General features: G+C 40.6%; 1 protein-coding gene across 1 annotated transcript in view; it reads right to left on the reverse strand.

Annotated features, from left to right (window-relative positions):
• Window positions 1-12,984, reverse strand: part of LOC118837447 (inhibitor of carbonic anhydrase-like) — a 53,502-nt gene that overhangs the window by 2,312 nt on the left and 38,206 nt on the right. Inside the window, exons 14-16 of the mRNA XM_036744329.1 lie at window positions 11,802-11,869; window positions 8,021-8,205; window positions 641-830 (exon numbers count right to left, since the gene is read on the reverse strand). Of these exons, the coding sequence (XP_036600224.1) occupies window positions 641-830; window positions 8,021-8,205; window positions 11,802-11,869 (443 nt within the window). The remainder of the gene's footprint in view (window positions 1-640; window positions 831-8,020; window positions 8,206-11,801; window positions 11,870-12,984) is intronic.

Raw genomic sequence — 12,984 nt, forward strand, 5'->3', positions numbered from 1 at the left:
TTCTTTATCAGGGAAAGAATACTACAGGAGCAATAATGAGGCTCTTTACATAATATTCTAAAATAAGTTATTTACATTTCAGAGGGAAAACTCTCTGACATCTGCATTTCATGCTCTCTCTCACTTTCTCATAGGAGCTAGAAGTTTGGGGGTCTTGGGTAAAGAACAGGATGAATAATCTGCACTGGGTTATGAGGAAATAAGCATGGGAATAAGCTGCCAACATGGCCAGTGATGTAGATATAGGAATTTGCCACAGGAGCAGAGAATGAATAAAAAGGGACCATCCTTAGAATTGGGGAGTTTAACCCACTTCTCTCTCCTATCCTCCTCTTCCTCCGCAGCAGTTCTGCCAGTACAAATCCAACTAAGGAACAACCCTGGGGTGGGCTGAGAAGCAAGGGGTCACTAGCAAACTGAAGAATAAGCAGAGGACATGAGAAGGGCAGGACAATCCTGGCCATTATCAGCTATTCCCCAAGTAGGTATTTACGTAAATTTCCGCCTATTTGTCTCCACCTTCACTGTTGGGCTCAAAGTAAATCCTCAAAACACTTTTATTGTACTTAATGACATCTGTGCTGCTTCAGGATCCATTTTTACACTCCTGATTTACCCCTTGAGGTTTCATTCTACTTGCCTGAAGCATCTGAGCATTTTCTCAGAGACTCAATGACCTTGATATGCTCTGGTCCCAAATATTTTTCATAGGTTCTTTTGTCTGGAACGACCGACAAGCATTCAGTGTTGTCTGTGAACAGGAGGTCTTTGTTCCTTGATTGAAACATCTGAAACATCTGCCATTCTGTCCCATTGGTCCCAAAGAGGTCCTGTATCAAATGGGCAGACATATGGGTGAGCACTCATGGGATTAGCCTTAGGGGAAACTTCCAAGTCAGTGAAGTTCATTTTTGGTACCTCCCTTTACCTCATCATAGCCTTTTGTCCTCTTCACCCCTACCTGGTCAATTTCAGTGTTCTGTTCCCCACTCCCAGGTGTACTGGGCTCTCACGTGATGTCACTTACAGTCAGACCTGCCTGCCTTAACTTTTTCTAATTTTAGTAACAACATCTCTCCATCAGATCTTACCTGTTCTATATCTCCCTCCTTTCTCTGACAGCCAATTCACCTGTTACATTGTTACCCCATCTATAGTCAACAGGGCCCTCCTAGAGACAAAATACTTCTTCCAAAGGACTGAATGGTAGAATATGATTGGGGCGTCCTCATGAAGATTTATTTAGTGCAAAAAGGCTTTTTAGAATGATCTTCAAATCATCTCATGTAAACTGTCCCACATGCCTGGAATATACTTGCTACTTATTTTTGCTTCATAGAATCCCTCTTCTATTTTAAGTTGTAACTTAGTACTTTCTTTTGCATGAAGCCTTTCCTAACCCTCAATAGCTGGTGGGTACCCATCCAAACTACTTTGTTTTTAATGACTTTGTATATATTTGTATTTATTAGCTCTACAGCTATACTTTATATATTTTATATGTATTCCCCCCCTTAAAATGTAACCTCCTTGAAGTTAAGAATTGTTTTATTTTTCATATTTATATGCTTAGTGTGTAGCATAGTACCTTGCAGTAGGTGTTTAATAAAAGCTTATTGGACAACTGATTGATTAATAGGATGATTGACTGATTTAATACTCTGAAGTATAAAAGCTATCCTTGGATTTGTGACATAAAAAAGTTTGACATAATTTCTGAGTAATTAATCATTTTATTAATTATGGTTAATAAATAATTGATTAAAAAATTGGTCATTTGGCCAATTCTCCCGAACCAAAGATAAATTATGGTAGCTTCTTAACACTTATATGTGCTTAGAAGAGTGGGTTCCCCCTCCTCCCATAGGCAGCAATCCACTCTGACTGGTTAACAATGAATGAGAATAATGAATATTACAATGAGAGGTGGACCTATTCTAATGAGGGGCTAGGAGAGTTTTTTATTGTATTTCTCTTACTTAACTCTACCCAGACCACCCCAGCCTGGGTGTGTACCCCCTACGTTATCTAGAGGTAATCTAGACCAGGGCTGTCCAATCTTAGGTTACCTTAGGGCCACATTAAAATAAAATAATTATTCGAGGGCCGCACCCAAAATAAAAAATGCAGTACACTAATAGAAAGTGGGGGAACAGTCTTCAATATGACAGGCAAAGGCGCGAAGCATGAAAGCAAACACAAAACAACAAAGAGACAACACAACAGTATAAAGGTAGGTGCATACTGACTAGTCTGCATCGTACAGACCGAATGCATCCCACGGATCTATTGAAAATTTGGTGCGGTACGTTCCGTCCATAACACTGCTTAAAAACACCAAAGAAAATTAACATCAATGAGATTCTTTATTAGTGATGGAATTTAAAATCTAATACGCATTCCATGCAAATTATTATTTTATTTTTTCCACTTGTGAAAATTAAAACCCGCATGAAATCCACACTGCCGGCAGGCGGCATGTGGCCCTCCAGCTGTCCCTGATCTAGACAAAGGATCTACCCAATCCTGAGGGGTGGGGTTTGAACTAGTTTGAGGAAAAAGTTAATCCAAGCTCATTATCAGCAATGTCCTTCAGATGCTGAATAACCTACTGTGGGGCTGAAGCAGAAAGGGGAAAAACCTTAGCCTAATTCAGTAATTGGTTATTAATGTGAGAGAAATAATCATTTCTCTCAGATTCTTCTTAGTAGTAGTAGCAGTAGCAGTAGTAGTAGTAGTTTAAAGAATGAAAGATCTCTGAATGCAAGGGTCATAGCTTTTCCTTGGTAGCAAAATGCTGTCTGCCAAACTAGCTATCTGATTAAAAGGCAGATCAGAAAGGATAACCAAATTTATCATAGCTTCTACCAAGGAGATAGTCCCATTGCCCTCATTTCGATTGGGGAGAGACCTAATGGTTAGAGGGAGTCCATGAGTGAATTTTTCAATCTTCCAACTGGCTCAAGCAAAGAGAGTGATGGAGATTCAGTTCCCCTCTGCTCTCCAGTCTTCCTCTCTACCCCAGCCCCTGCATTCATACAATGCAACTTCAGTATTCATATTTATGTCTTCTTGAATACCCAGGCCTTCCACTTTCTCCTGACCTACAGTATTCACTCTACTTCAGCCACTCACAGGGATGGCCATACCTTAGACCTCACAATTACTCCAAGTTGTATCTCCTCCATGATCTTGCAATCTGAGGTTCTCCTTCGTAATCATATCTTGTTCATATGGCTTTCAAAATTATATTCCTAAAGCCTGATCCTGACCGTGTCACTCTCCTGCTCATTAAACAGCAGTGGTTCCCTGCTATTTCTAGGATCAAATACGTACTATTGCACATTTAAAGTCCGTTGTAACCTAGTGCCAACCTATCTTTCCAGCCTTGTTAAATATCACTCTCTTTATATACTCTACAAATCAGCCCAAATAGCCTTTCTTAACGTTCCTCACACACAGCATTCTCTCTTTCATCTCACTCATCTTTTTTCATCTCATTTCTATAGGCTGCCCTTATCCCTAGAATGCCCTCATCCCTTCTTCCTCACTTCTCTGTAGTTTCTTTCAAAGATCAAAGTCAAACACCACTTTCTAAATGATACATTTCATGATCTCTTCCACTGGTAATGCTTTCTCCTCTCATTTATCTAGTATTTATTTTATATATGTTTATGTTTATACAGGCAGCTAGGTGGTACAGCAGCTAGAGCACTGTGCCTGGAGTCAGGAAGATTCACCTTCCTGAATTCAAATCCGACCTCAGACACTTACTAGCTGTGTGACCCTGGGCAAGTCAATTAACCCTGTTTGCCTCAGTTTCCTCATCTGTAAAATAAACCAAAGAAGGAAATAGCAAACCACCCCAGTATCTTTGCCAAGAAAACCCCAAAGGGGGTCACCAAGAGCTGGACATGACTGAAAACAACTGAACCACAAAATGTTTATACATGTTGGTTCCTCTGATGGAACATAAGCTCCTTGAGGGCAGGAACTGTTTTATTTTTGTCCTTGTATCTCCAGTGCCTGGCACACATTAGACACTTATTAATGCTTGTTGACAGATTGTCTTTCCTTTTCTCTGTCTCACTCTTCATAAACATATCCTTTGGCTTCAAAGTACAGCCTCTATCCTTTCTAACCCTCCTTGTTCTGCTCCTTCCACCCCTTGCCCTGTGGTCTCACTTTCCTCTCTTCACAGTCTTGACTCTAGCTAATTAATTCAACTACGCACTGCCTTCTACCCCTGATTCCCTTCCTTCTAGTTCATGCATCGTTCTCGTTCTACCAGTTCTCAATTTAGAGTGACTCCCACCATCTGCCTTGGCTACTTTTGCTCCTGAGTTGATGAATTCTGTTGGAGGAAGCCACATAACTGTGCCAGTTGAGTTTATATACACTTCTGGCTAATAGGCTCGGAGCTAGAAGGCATCACAACCCTCGTGACTCAGTGCCTAATTAGCTTATAATTAGCAGATAACTGATGTTATCTGACTTTAAATGGATTCTCATCATTGTTCTTGTTATTCAGTCATTTCAGTTGTGTCTGACTCTTCGTGACCCCCTTTGGGGTTACCTTGGCAAAGATACTGAAGTGGTTTGCCATTTCCTTCTCCAGCCCATTTTACAGATGAGGAAATTGAAGCAAAGAGGGTTAAGTGACTTGCCCAGGGTCACACAGCTAGGAAGTGTCTGAGGCTGGATTTGTACTCAGATCTTTCTGACTCCAGGCCTGGTGCTCTATCTACTGTGCCACCTAGCTGGTTCTCATTACTATGCATCAATCCTTTTCTTCTTCCCCTATTAATATTCTCCCATCAGGGGATATTCCAAGCCTTCTGCTCTTATCTCAACCTTCCAATGATCCCCTTGGCCCCTGTCTCCTCATATCCTTGCCTCATACTTTACTGAACAAATTGAGGTTATCAGTCTTAAATTTCCTCCTCTCCTTTATTCCATACCTCAAAATCCTTCTGCAGTTTCACTGATTCTTTCCCCTTTTGCTTTAGTCTCTGAGGAAAAGGTGGCCTTTTTCATGGGAGAAATTAAACTCTTCTGCTTGTATTCTTTATCCCTTCTCTTCCTGTTTTCCAGAAGAGCTTATGCCTTTGATCAGTCCCATTCCCTTTCTAGTGTGTCCAATCTCTCCTTCCATAGCAGCTCTTTCTCTGCCACCTAGGAACAATCTCAGGTTTTCCAAGCCTTCGAAAGCAGCAGAAAGCCTTTACTCAACCTTGCCAGCTTCCCAAGCTGCCATTTTATATCTCTCCTTTCTTTCACTCCCAAATACCTAGAAGAGCATGTATTCACTGAATTTCCTTTCTCACAACCCAGGGATTTCTCAGCTCCTTATAACCTGGCTACTAACCACACCCTTGTCTGGCTACCAGTGAGCTCTTACTTTTTAAACCCAAAGACTATTTCTCATTCTTCTTGACTTCTCCGAAGCATTTGACCTTGTTGAGGATGCCCTTCTCCTAATTACTCTCCCCTTCCTTGCCTTCCGTGATATTGATCTCTCCTCATTGCTATATGTCTATTTCTTTTCCATCACCTTTGTTGGATATCAGCTATCTCATTTGGTTATCTCATCTGCATAATGGACTTATTTGTATGCAGGTGGCTTCCAAATCTATATCTTCCATGTTATTCTTACTCTTAAACTCCAGATTTTAAACAGCAATTGTCTGGTGGTGATTTCCATCTAGATGTCCCATAAATAATGCAAACTCAACATGTCCAAAATGGAACTCATCATTTTCCCCCCTAAACCTAGCCATCCTCCAGAGTACCCTGTTCTTGTCAAAGATACTGCCATCCTCCAACTTTCTCATGTCTTTAACTTTAACTGTTTTGGGGGGAGGGAGGGAGGCAGTTGGGATTAAATGGCTTGCCTAGGGTCACACAGCTAGTTAAGTATCTGAGGCTATAATGTTAATGGAATAGGAAGATCTTTTTCATCCATTAAAAGGCCTGTGTGACTTGCTTTGAGCTCTGGCCCAGCTCACAGCTGTGATACATCCTGAGTCACACAGAGCCCACTGGGTGAGGGACTCGCTTAAAGGGGAAGCTTGCTTACTGGGGGGCTTGCTTGTAGGAAGGCTTTCACGTCTATTGGTACTAAGCTAATTAGGCACTGAGTCACGAGGGTTGTGATGCCTTCTAGCTCCGAGCCTATTAGCCAGAAGTGTATATAAAGTCTGAGGTGAGATTTTGCTTTGGGGGTTCACTTATGAGAAGGATCTTTCGATTCCCTGGTCGAGACTCTGAGTAGCCGTTTGTTCAGACCTCTCAACTGCTCAGATGTAAAGGCTCTCTCGATCCAGTGGTGTGTGTAAAGTGTATAGCAATATTGCTTTGATTCAGGCAGTCAGAGCCTGAATGGTATTTATGCTAATTTCTCTGTTTGTATTTTCTCTGATGTTCAGGGGTCTTTTTCCCCTGAACTAGTGAATGTAATTAAAGAAGATTGTTGACCCCTTTCAAATTACTTTTCCTTTAAAAGCAGATCAAAGAAGCTGTGCTAGCAGGCCATCCTGGATGTGCCAGGGTGCTTGCTGTTACAGAGGTCAGATTTGAACTTGGGTCCTCCTGACTCCAGGGCCCATGCTCTTATCTACTGTGCCACCTAGCTGCCCCTCATGTCTTTAACTTTGGAATCATCTGTGATTCTTCCTTCTTACTCACTGCCCCTCCATCCCATATCTGACCAGTTGCTAAGCTCTCTCCATTGTACGTTTTCAACATCTCTGAAATTTGCCCCGTTCTCTCTACTAATATAGCTTTCTCCCTATTTCCGGCCCTCATCACCTACTTCTCACCTGAACTATTGTAATAACCCCCTTGTTTCAAGTTTCTCCCCTCTCCAATCCATCCTCTGCCTAGCTGCCAACATGGTTTTCCTAAGCTAGAGGCTGGCCACATTGTTTTTCTCAAAGACCTTTAGTGACTCCCTATCATCCCGACAATAAAATACAAACATCTTAGCCTGGCGTTAAAGCCCTCTATAACCTTGTTCCAATCCGTATACTTTTCTAGTCTTGTTTCATTCTTTTCCCCTTTACGTACTCTTCATTTCATCCAAATCAGATTCCAGTTCCCTGAACTAAACATTTCATCTTCTTCCTCAGAACATGCCCTGAAGCCATCCCCTATGTTTAGAATGTATTCCCTTCTTAACGCTGCCTTTTTAACTCTTTATCTTCCTTCAGGGTTCGCTTCAGGTGCCACCTCTTCCATGAAGTCTTCCCCAAACCCTCCCAAACACTAGTTAGTGCTCTGTCCCTCCACAAAGTACCTTTTACTCATTTGTGTACCTGTTGTATCCCTTCCCCCAAATAGAATGGAACCACCTTGAAAGTAAGTGCTAAAATCTTTTTATCCTTAGGAATGAGTACTATGCCTGTCATATAGAAGGTACCTGATAAATATTTGTTGAATTTAATTGAACCTGAATTTAAGCAGCTAGATGGTGCAGTGGCTAGAGCACTGGACCTGGAGTCAGGAAGACCTGAATTCAAATCTGGCCTCAGAAACTTAACTAACTGCGTGACCCTGGGTGAGTCACTTAACCCCCGTTTGCCTCAGTTTCCTAATCTGTAAACATGGGGATAATAATAGCCTCTACCTTCCAAGGTTGTTGTGAAAATAAAATGAGATCATATTTGTAAAGTATATCACATACATTAAAGCACTATATAAATGTAAGCTATTATTATATAGGAAGCTAGTTATATAGGGAGCTATGTAGTAGTGGCTAGTGGATAGACAAGTGAACTTGGAGTAGAAAGACCTGAGTTCAAATCTAGCCTGGCAGTGTGACCTTGGGCAAATCACATAAATCTCTGCCTCAGTTTCCTCATCTGTAAAATGGAAATAATAAAATAAACTAATTAATGAAAATAAAATGGAAATAAATGTTCTTCCAGAGTTGTTGGAAGCATAGCATGAGATAATATCTGTAAAGCATTTTTATATAAATAATATTGTTATTATTATTGACACCCCAAGTTCCACACACCTGTTGGTTCAACAGCACATGGCGGACAAATGCTGCCTTATCTGGCCGTGAGACCACAGCATGATTGGGGGCCTGAGCCAGATGGCAGTCTTTAGCCTCTGTCACAGGCTTCCGTTTTCCGTCTAAGCACAGTAGTTCAAAGTCCTCACTCTTTAAGTTTTGGGCCCAGCTCTCTTGGTTCCGGCCTGTAGAGAGAATGGAGTTCATGATTAGCAAAAATCTCTTCTCTTCCTCTATCTAGTGGGGATTCTATAAGGATGGCACAAGCACCCATGCATAGGACCTGCTGGGTCACAGAAATCTGTATGTTTGTGCCATGTGTAGGTCACAAGTCATAGATTGAGAGCTAGAAGGAAATAACTTCAGAAGTGATTTACTCTGACCCTCTCATTAGAGAGTTCACCACCAGTAAGTCATCCTTCCCCCTACTTCTTCAACCCTAGATGAGGTTCATGGTCTCAGTGCAGTTCTTCATGGGCAACATAGCTTCTCAGTAACTTTACAGCTTATCTAGGTCATTGGGAACCATGAACAAAATTGCTACTGTTTACTGTCCTCCCTATTGTCCACCCATTTTTTTCCTTCTTTTTTCTAATAAGCTACAGCTCTTCCCCTTCTTTCCTTTCCCATCCCTAATCACCCCCATACAATTGCTCCCATCTGAAACTTCTCTGTTCCTCTGAGTTAGGATGTATGCATGGCATGACTTAACTGCAGAAATTCCTGGTACCTTCAGTAGTAAGGGGACATTAGGCATGATTTGAATTGTGTCTGTAGGCCATGGATTCACTGGGCCATGTAAAGAAGAAAGTAAAGCTATACTGTTCTGTAGAAGAGAGAACTTGGTGGGACTGATGGTTTTCTTCAAGTCTTTCCAGGGACCACATGTAGAAGAGGAATTGTGTAGAATTGTTCTGCTTGACCCCAGAGGGCAGCAGTAGGAACAATGGGTAGAAATTGTAGGGAGGTCAATTTAGGCTTTATGTCGGAAAGAGCTTCCTATAATTAGAAGATTAGAACGAACCTCCTCAAAAGATGGAGAATTCTTCCTTACTGGAGGTCTGCCAGTAGATGCTGGGTAATAATTTGTTGAGTGTTGCATAAAGGATGCTTGTTCAGATATGGGTCAATTGGATGGTCTCTTAGTCCCTTCCAACGCCGAGATTCTGTGTTTGAGAGGCAAGGTGGTATAGCAAATTGACTGCTGGACTTGGAGTCCTGAAGACCTGAATTCAAATCCTGCTTTAGATGTTTACTAGCTGTGTGATTCTACGCAAGGCATTTAATCTCTCTGGGCCTCAGTGTCTAGGATCAACGCCCTTGAAGGTCTATTTAAACTCTAAATCTATTACCATAGTATTTTATGTGAGTAAATGGATAGAGCAGTGATGCTAGTGATTGTGTTAATTCTAATTTTCACAATCGTTTGCATGTATGTCTCTAGAAACTACTAGGTGGCGTAATGGATAAAGCCCCGAGCCTGGAGACAAGAAGACTTGAGTTCAAATCTAGCCTCATATATTTACTAGCTATGTAACCCTGGGCAAGTCACTCAACCTCTTTTGGCCTAAGTTTCGTATTCTGTAAAAGGGGAATAATAGAACCAACCTCACAGGGTTGTGAGGATTAAATGAGATATTTTTAAGGCACTTACCTGAGTGTCTGGCACATAGGAGGCACCTAACAAGTATGTGTTTCCATCCATCCATCCATCTATCTATCTATCTATCTATCTATCTATCTACCTATCTATCTATCTAATCTATCAACAATCTGTCTGTCTGTCTGTCTGTCTGTCTGTCCATCTTTAAGAGAGCATCTCCCTATCTTTCCCAGCCTGGAAGTATATGGACTACTCATGGGCCCAATCACACTTCTAATCAGCACAGATGTTTGACCCCCCACTCTGTTTCCTACCTGAGCTAGTTTTCCCCTTCTTAGACAACATTGTGGCTCCCACTCCCAGGGGTTTACCATATGGATATCATACCCAGTAGAGACATCCAGTCTACATAGCCTACTTCAATTAAGAACTCTCAAGCTCAAGGTTTCCACCATTTTCAGCCTCCCTGGTAGCTGAGATTATAGGTATGCACTATCATGCCTGGCATGATATATGATATATATGTCTTAGCACCCTTCTAGAGTACAAGCTCCATGAGAGTAGGGACGATTTCTTATCCAAACTTCATATATCATAAAACTGGAAGTGGTTTTAAAGATGTCCAACTCATTAGTTTTATAAATGAGAAATGAAGTCATTTACTCAGTCATATAAGCATAGAGTATAAATGTATAAGAAAGCAGCAGATCCAGTATTCAAAGCCAAATCCTCTGTCTCCAGTCCCCTTTTCGCTATATCATACTGTAATTCTCAGCACCTAGGAAAGTGCTCTGTATACAGTAGGTATTTAATAAATGCTTGTTAGATAGAACTGTAGAAGTTTCATGTAAAGACCAAATTTGAGAATTGGTAGATCAACCCATAGTCTAACACATATCTCAGAGGGATTCCTCCTATTACATATCTGACACATGTAGTTTCTATGGGAAGACCTCCAAGGAGAGAGAATCCATCATCTCTCAAAGTAGAACATTCCACTTTTGGACAGCTCTAATTATTAGGAACTTCTTCCTTATGTCAAACCTTAATTGACCCATTTGCAATTTCTGCCCATTGTTCCTAGTTTGAGGTCAAGCAGAACAAGTCCATCCATTTGTTCTTCCACATGAGAGTCCTAAAAGTTCTTGAAGACAGTTGTCAAGTTTTCTTGGAGTCTCTTCTTCTCTAGGTTGAACATGACCATCTTGAACCAAACCTCATAGGAAATGGACTCGAGGCCCTCAGAAACTACCTCCAATTTATCTTGTTTATTATATCTTATTTATACATAGTTTTTTGCATTGTGTTTCCCCCATTATACCATGAGCTCCTTGAGATCATGGACTATGAGTTTGGGGTTGGGGTTTTTTGTGCCCTTCTATGTATCCCAGTACTTAACACATTGCCTATCACATATTAGGCACTTAACAAATATTTATTGACTAGATTTGACTTGGCTTGGCCATCTTGGTTGATCTCTAGACATTCTCTTGCTGTTTATCAATATTTTTCTTAAATCGTGGTGCTCAGAACCTTACAAGATACTCCAGATACAGTCTGATAAGGGCAGAGTACAGAGGGGCTATCACTTCTTACCTCTGGAAATTATGCTACTCTCAGTGCAGCCCAAGAAGGGATTAGATTTTTCGACTGTCCCATCACACTACTGTTTCATATCGACCTTGAAGTCAACTAAAACCTCTAGCTACTTTTCAGACATCTACTGTCTCACAGTGTTTCCTTCCTCAATCCTGTACTTGTAAAATTGGCTTTTTGAATTAAAGGTAAGACTTCACATTTGTCCCTAATGAATTTCATCTTATTAGATTCAGCCCAATGCTCTAGCTCTTCAAGACCTTTTTGTATTCTGACTCATTAGTCTAAGTGTGATAGCTATCCTTTTCAGCTTAATCTGTAAATTTATGGATTTATAAATCAGATCTAAAAATTTGTTGAACATGTCATCTAAGCCTTTATCCAGGTAATAATAAAAATGCAACACCTTTTGTACTTTTATCCTGCTTAGACATATGAAAGACCTATTATTGGTCCTTTCCAGGGAAAAAATGTTGGTGCCTGGAGCCACAGAGGTGAAGAGCTCATGAAACTTCCACAGAGGTGAGTATACCCTGGATAATATGATTCTAAGGGCAGATAAAAGCATAGTCAGTGACATACCATCTGTATTCTCCAGGACAGTGCTGTGTTTCACAAAGGCAACATCTCCTTTATTCTCAGCCAGACACCTACAGAAAAAGAAGAGAAGAGAGAAGAGGGAAGAAAGGGAGGGGAGGAGAAGGGAAGTAGAGAAAGAGAGGAGAGAAAAGGATCAGGTAAAAGAGAGAGAGAGAATCAGCATTGGGATGAAGTGTTATTTATTTTCTCTCCTTAAAAGCAGTTCATTTTAGGGTCCTATACCTTTCATTTAAGGGAATCATTTTACACATGTAATGCTTTTCATCTTCCCAGCAATAATAATAACTTACAATCCATGACTGTCATCAAAAATAAAGATAAAAAAGTTTCTATTAAGTTTTAAGAAACTATTTCTGAAATTTTTGCTCTGTCAGGAACTTTTACTTACATAAAACTTTGGGGTTTATATTTGGTTTCTATATTGAAATTTTGCAAATGTATTACTAATGATACACTTCAATAGTTCAGCGTATGCATGATTTTACTCACTTTGAATGCTCCCTCTAACACTGTAGAGAGCAACTTAAGCGTAAGCTTTTTTATCCTATGCAACACTTGTCCATGGTTCTTCCATAAATTCTTCACCAGGGACTCTGGTCTGAAGACCTTCCTCTTGATTTCTTAACATTACATGGAGAACCAATGTCATCAGATAATCCATTACCCTTCACACTTGTATTTGACTGGTCCACCTCTTTTTCCATCTGTATATCTCCTGGATGATACCTTTTGTGCCTCTTCTCGTATGCCATTCATCATTCACAATACGCTCTAGCTTATTTTGGTTTTTTTCTCCATTGTCCTTTGGATGATCTACAATTTTGATTCCCCAGACATGATAGAATTCCAAGACTTATAGTCACAGAGTATCTCCGGAAGAGCTCTGATACCATAAAAATGTGTGATTTTGTTTCAAGAAGAAGGTGGGGTTTTGGGGGTGGGTGGGTGGGGAGCAGGGGTTATAAAAATACTGCACAATTTCCCAAATGCAGTCCAGCCTCTCTCTTCCTTTTAAATTCTGTTTACATTAGTTAATATCACTGATGTTAACTGGGAGGCTAAAGGCGTACTGTCTGGTTGGTTTATACAATGTGATAGAGCTAGAGAGAAAAATAGATAAATTAATTCTGAGAGATTTCCATCAGGATTCCTGTTTCTGAACAAT

Source organism: Trichosurus vulpecula, chromosome 2 (genome assembly GCF_011100635.1).
Source record: "Trichosurus vulpecula isolate mTriVul1 chromosome 2, mTriVul1.pri, whole genome shotgun sequence".
In the NCBI taxonomy this organism is placed as follows: Eukaryota; Metazoa; Chordata; class Mammalia; order Diprotodontia; family Phalangeridae; genus Trichosurus; species Trichosurus vulpecula.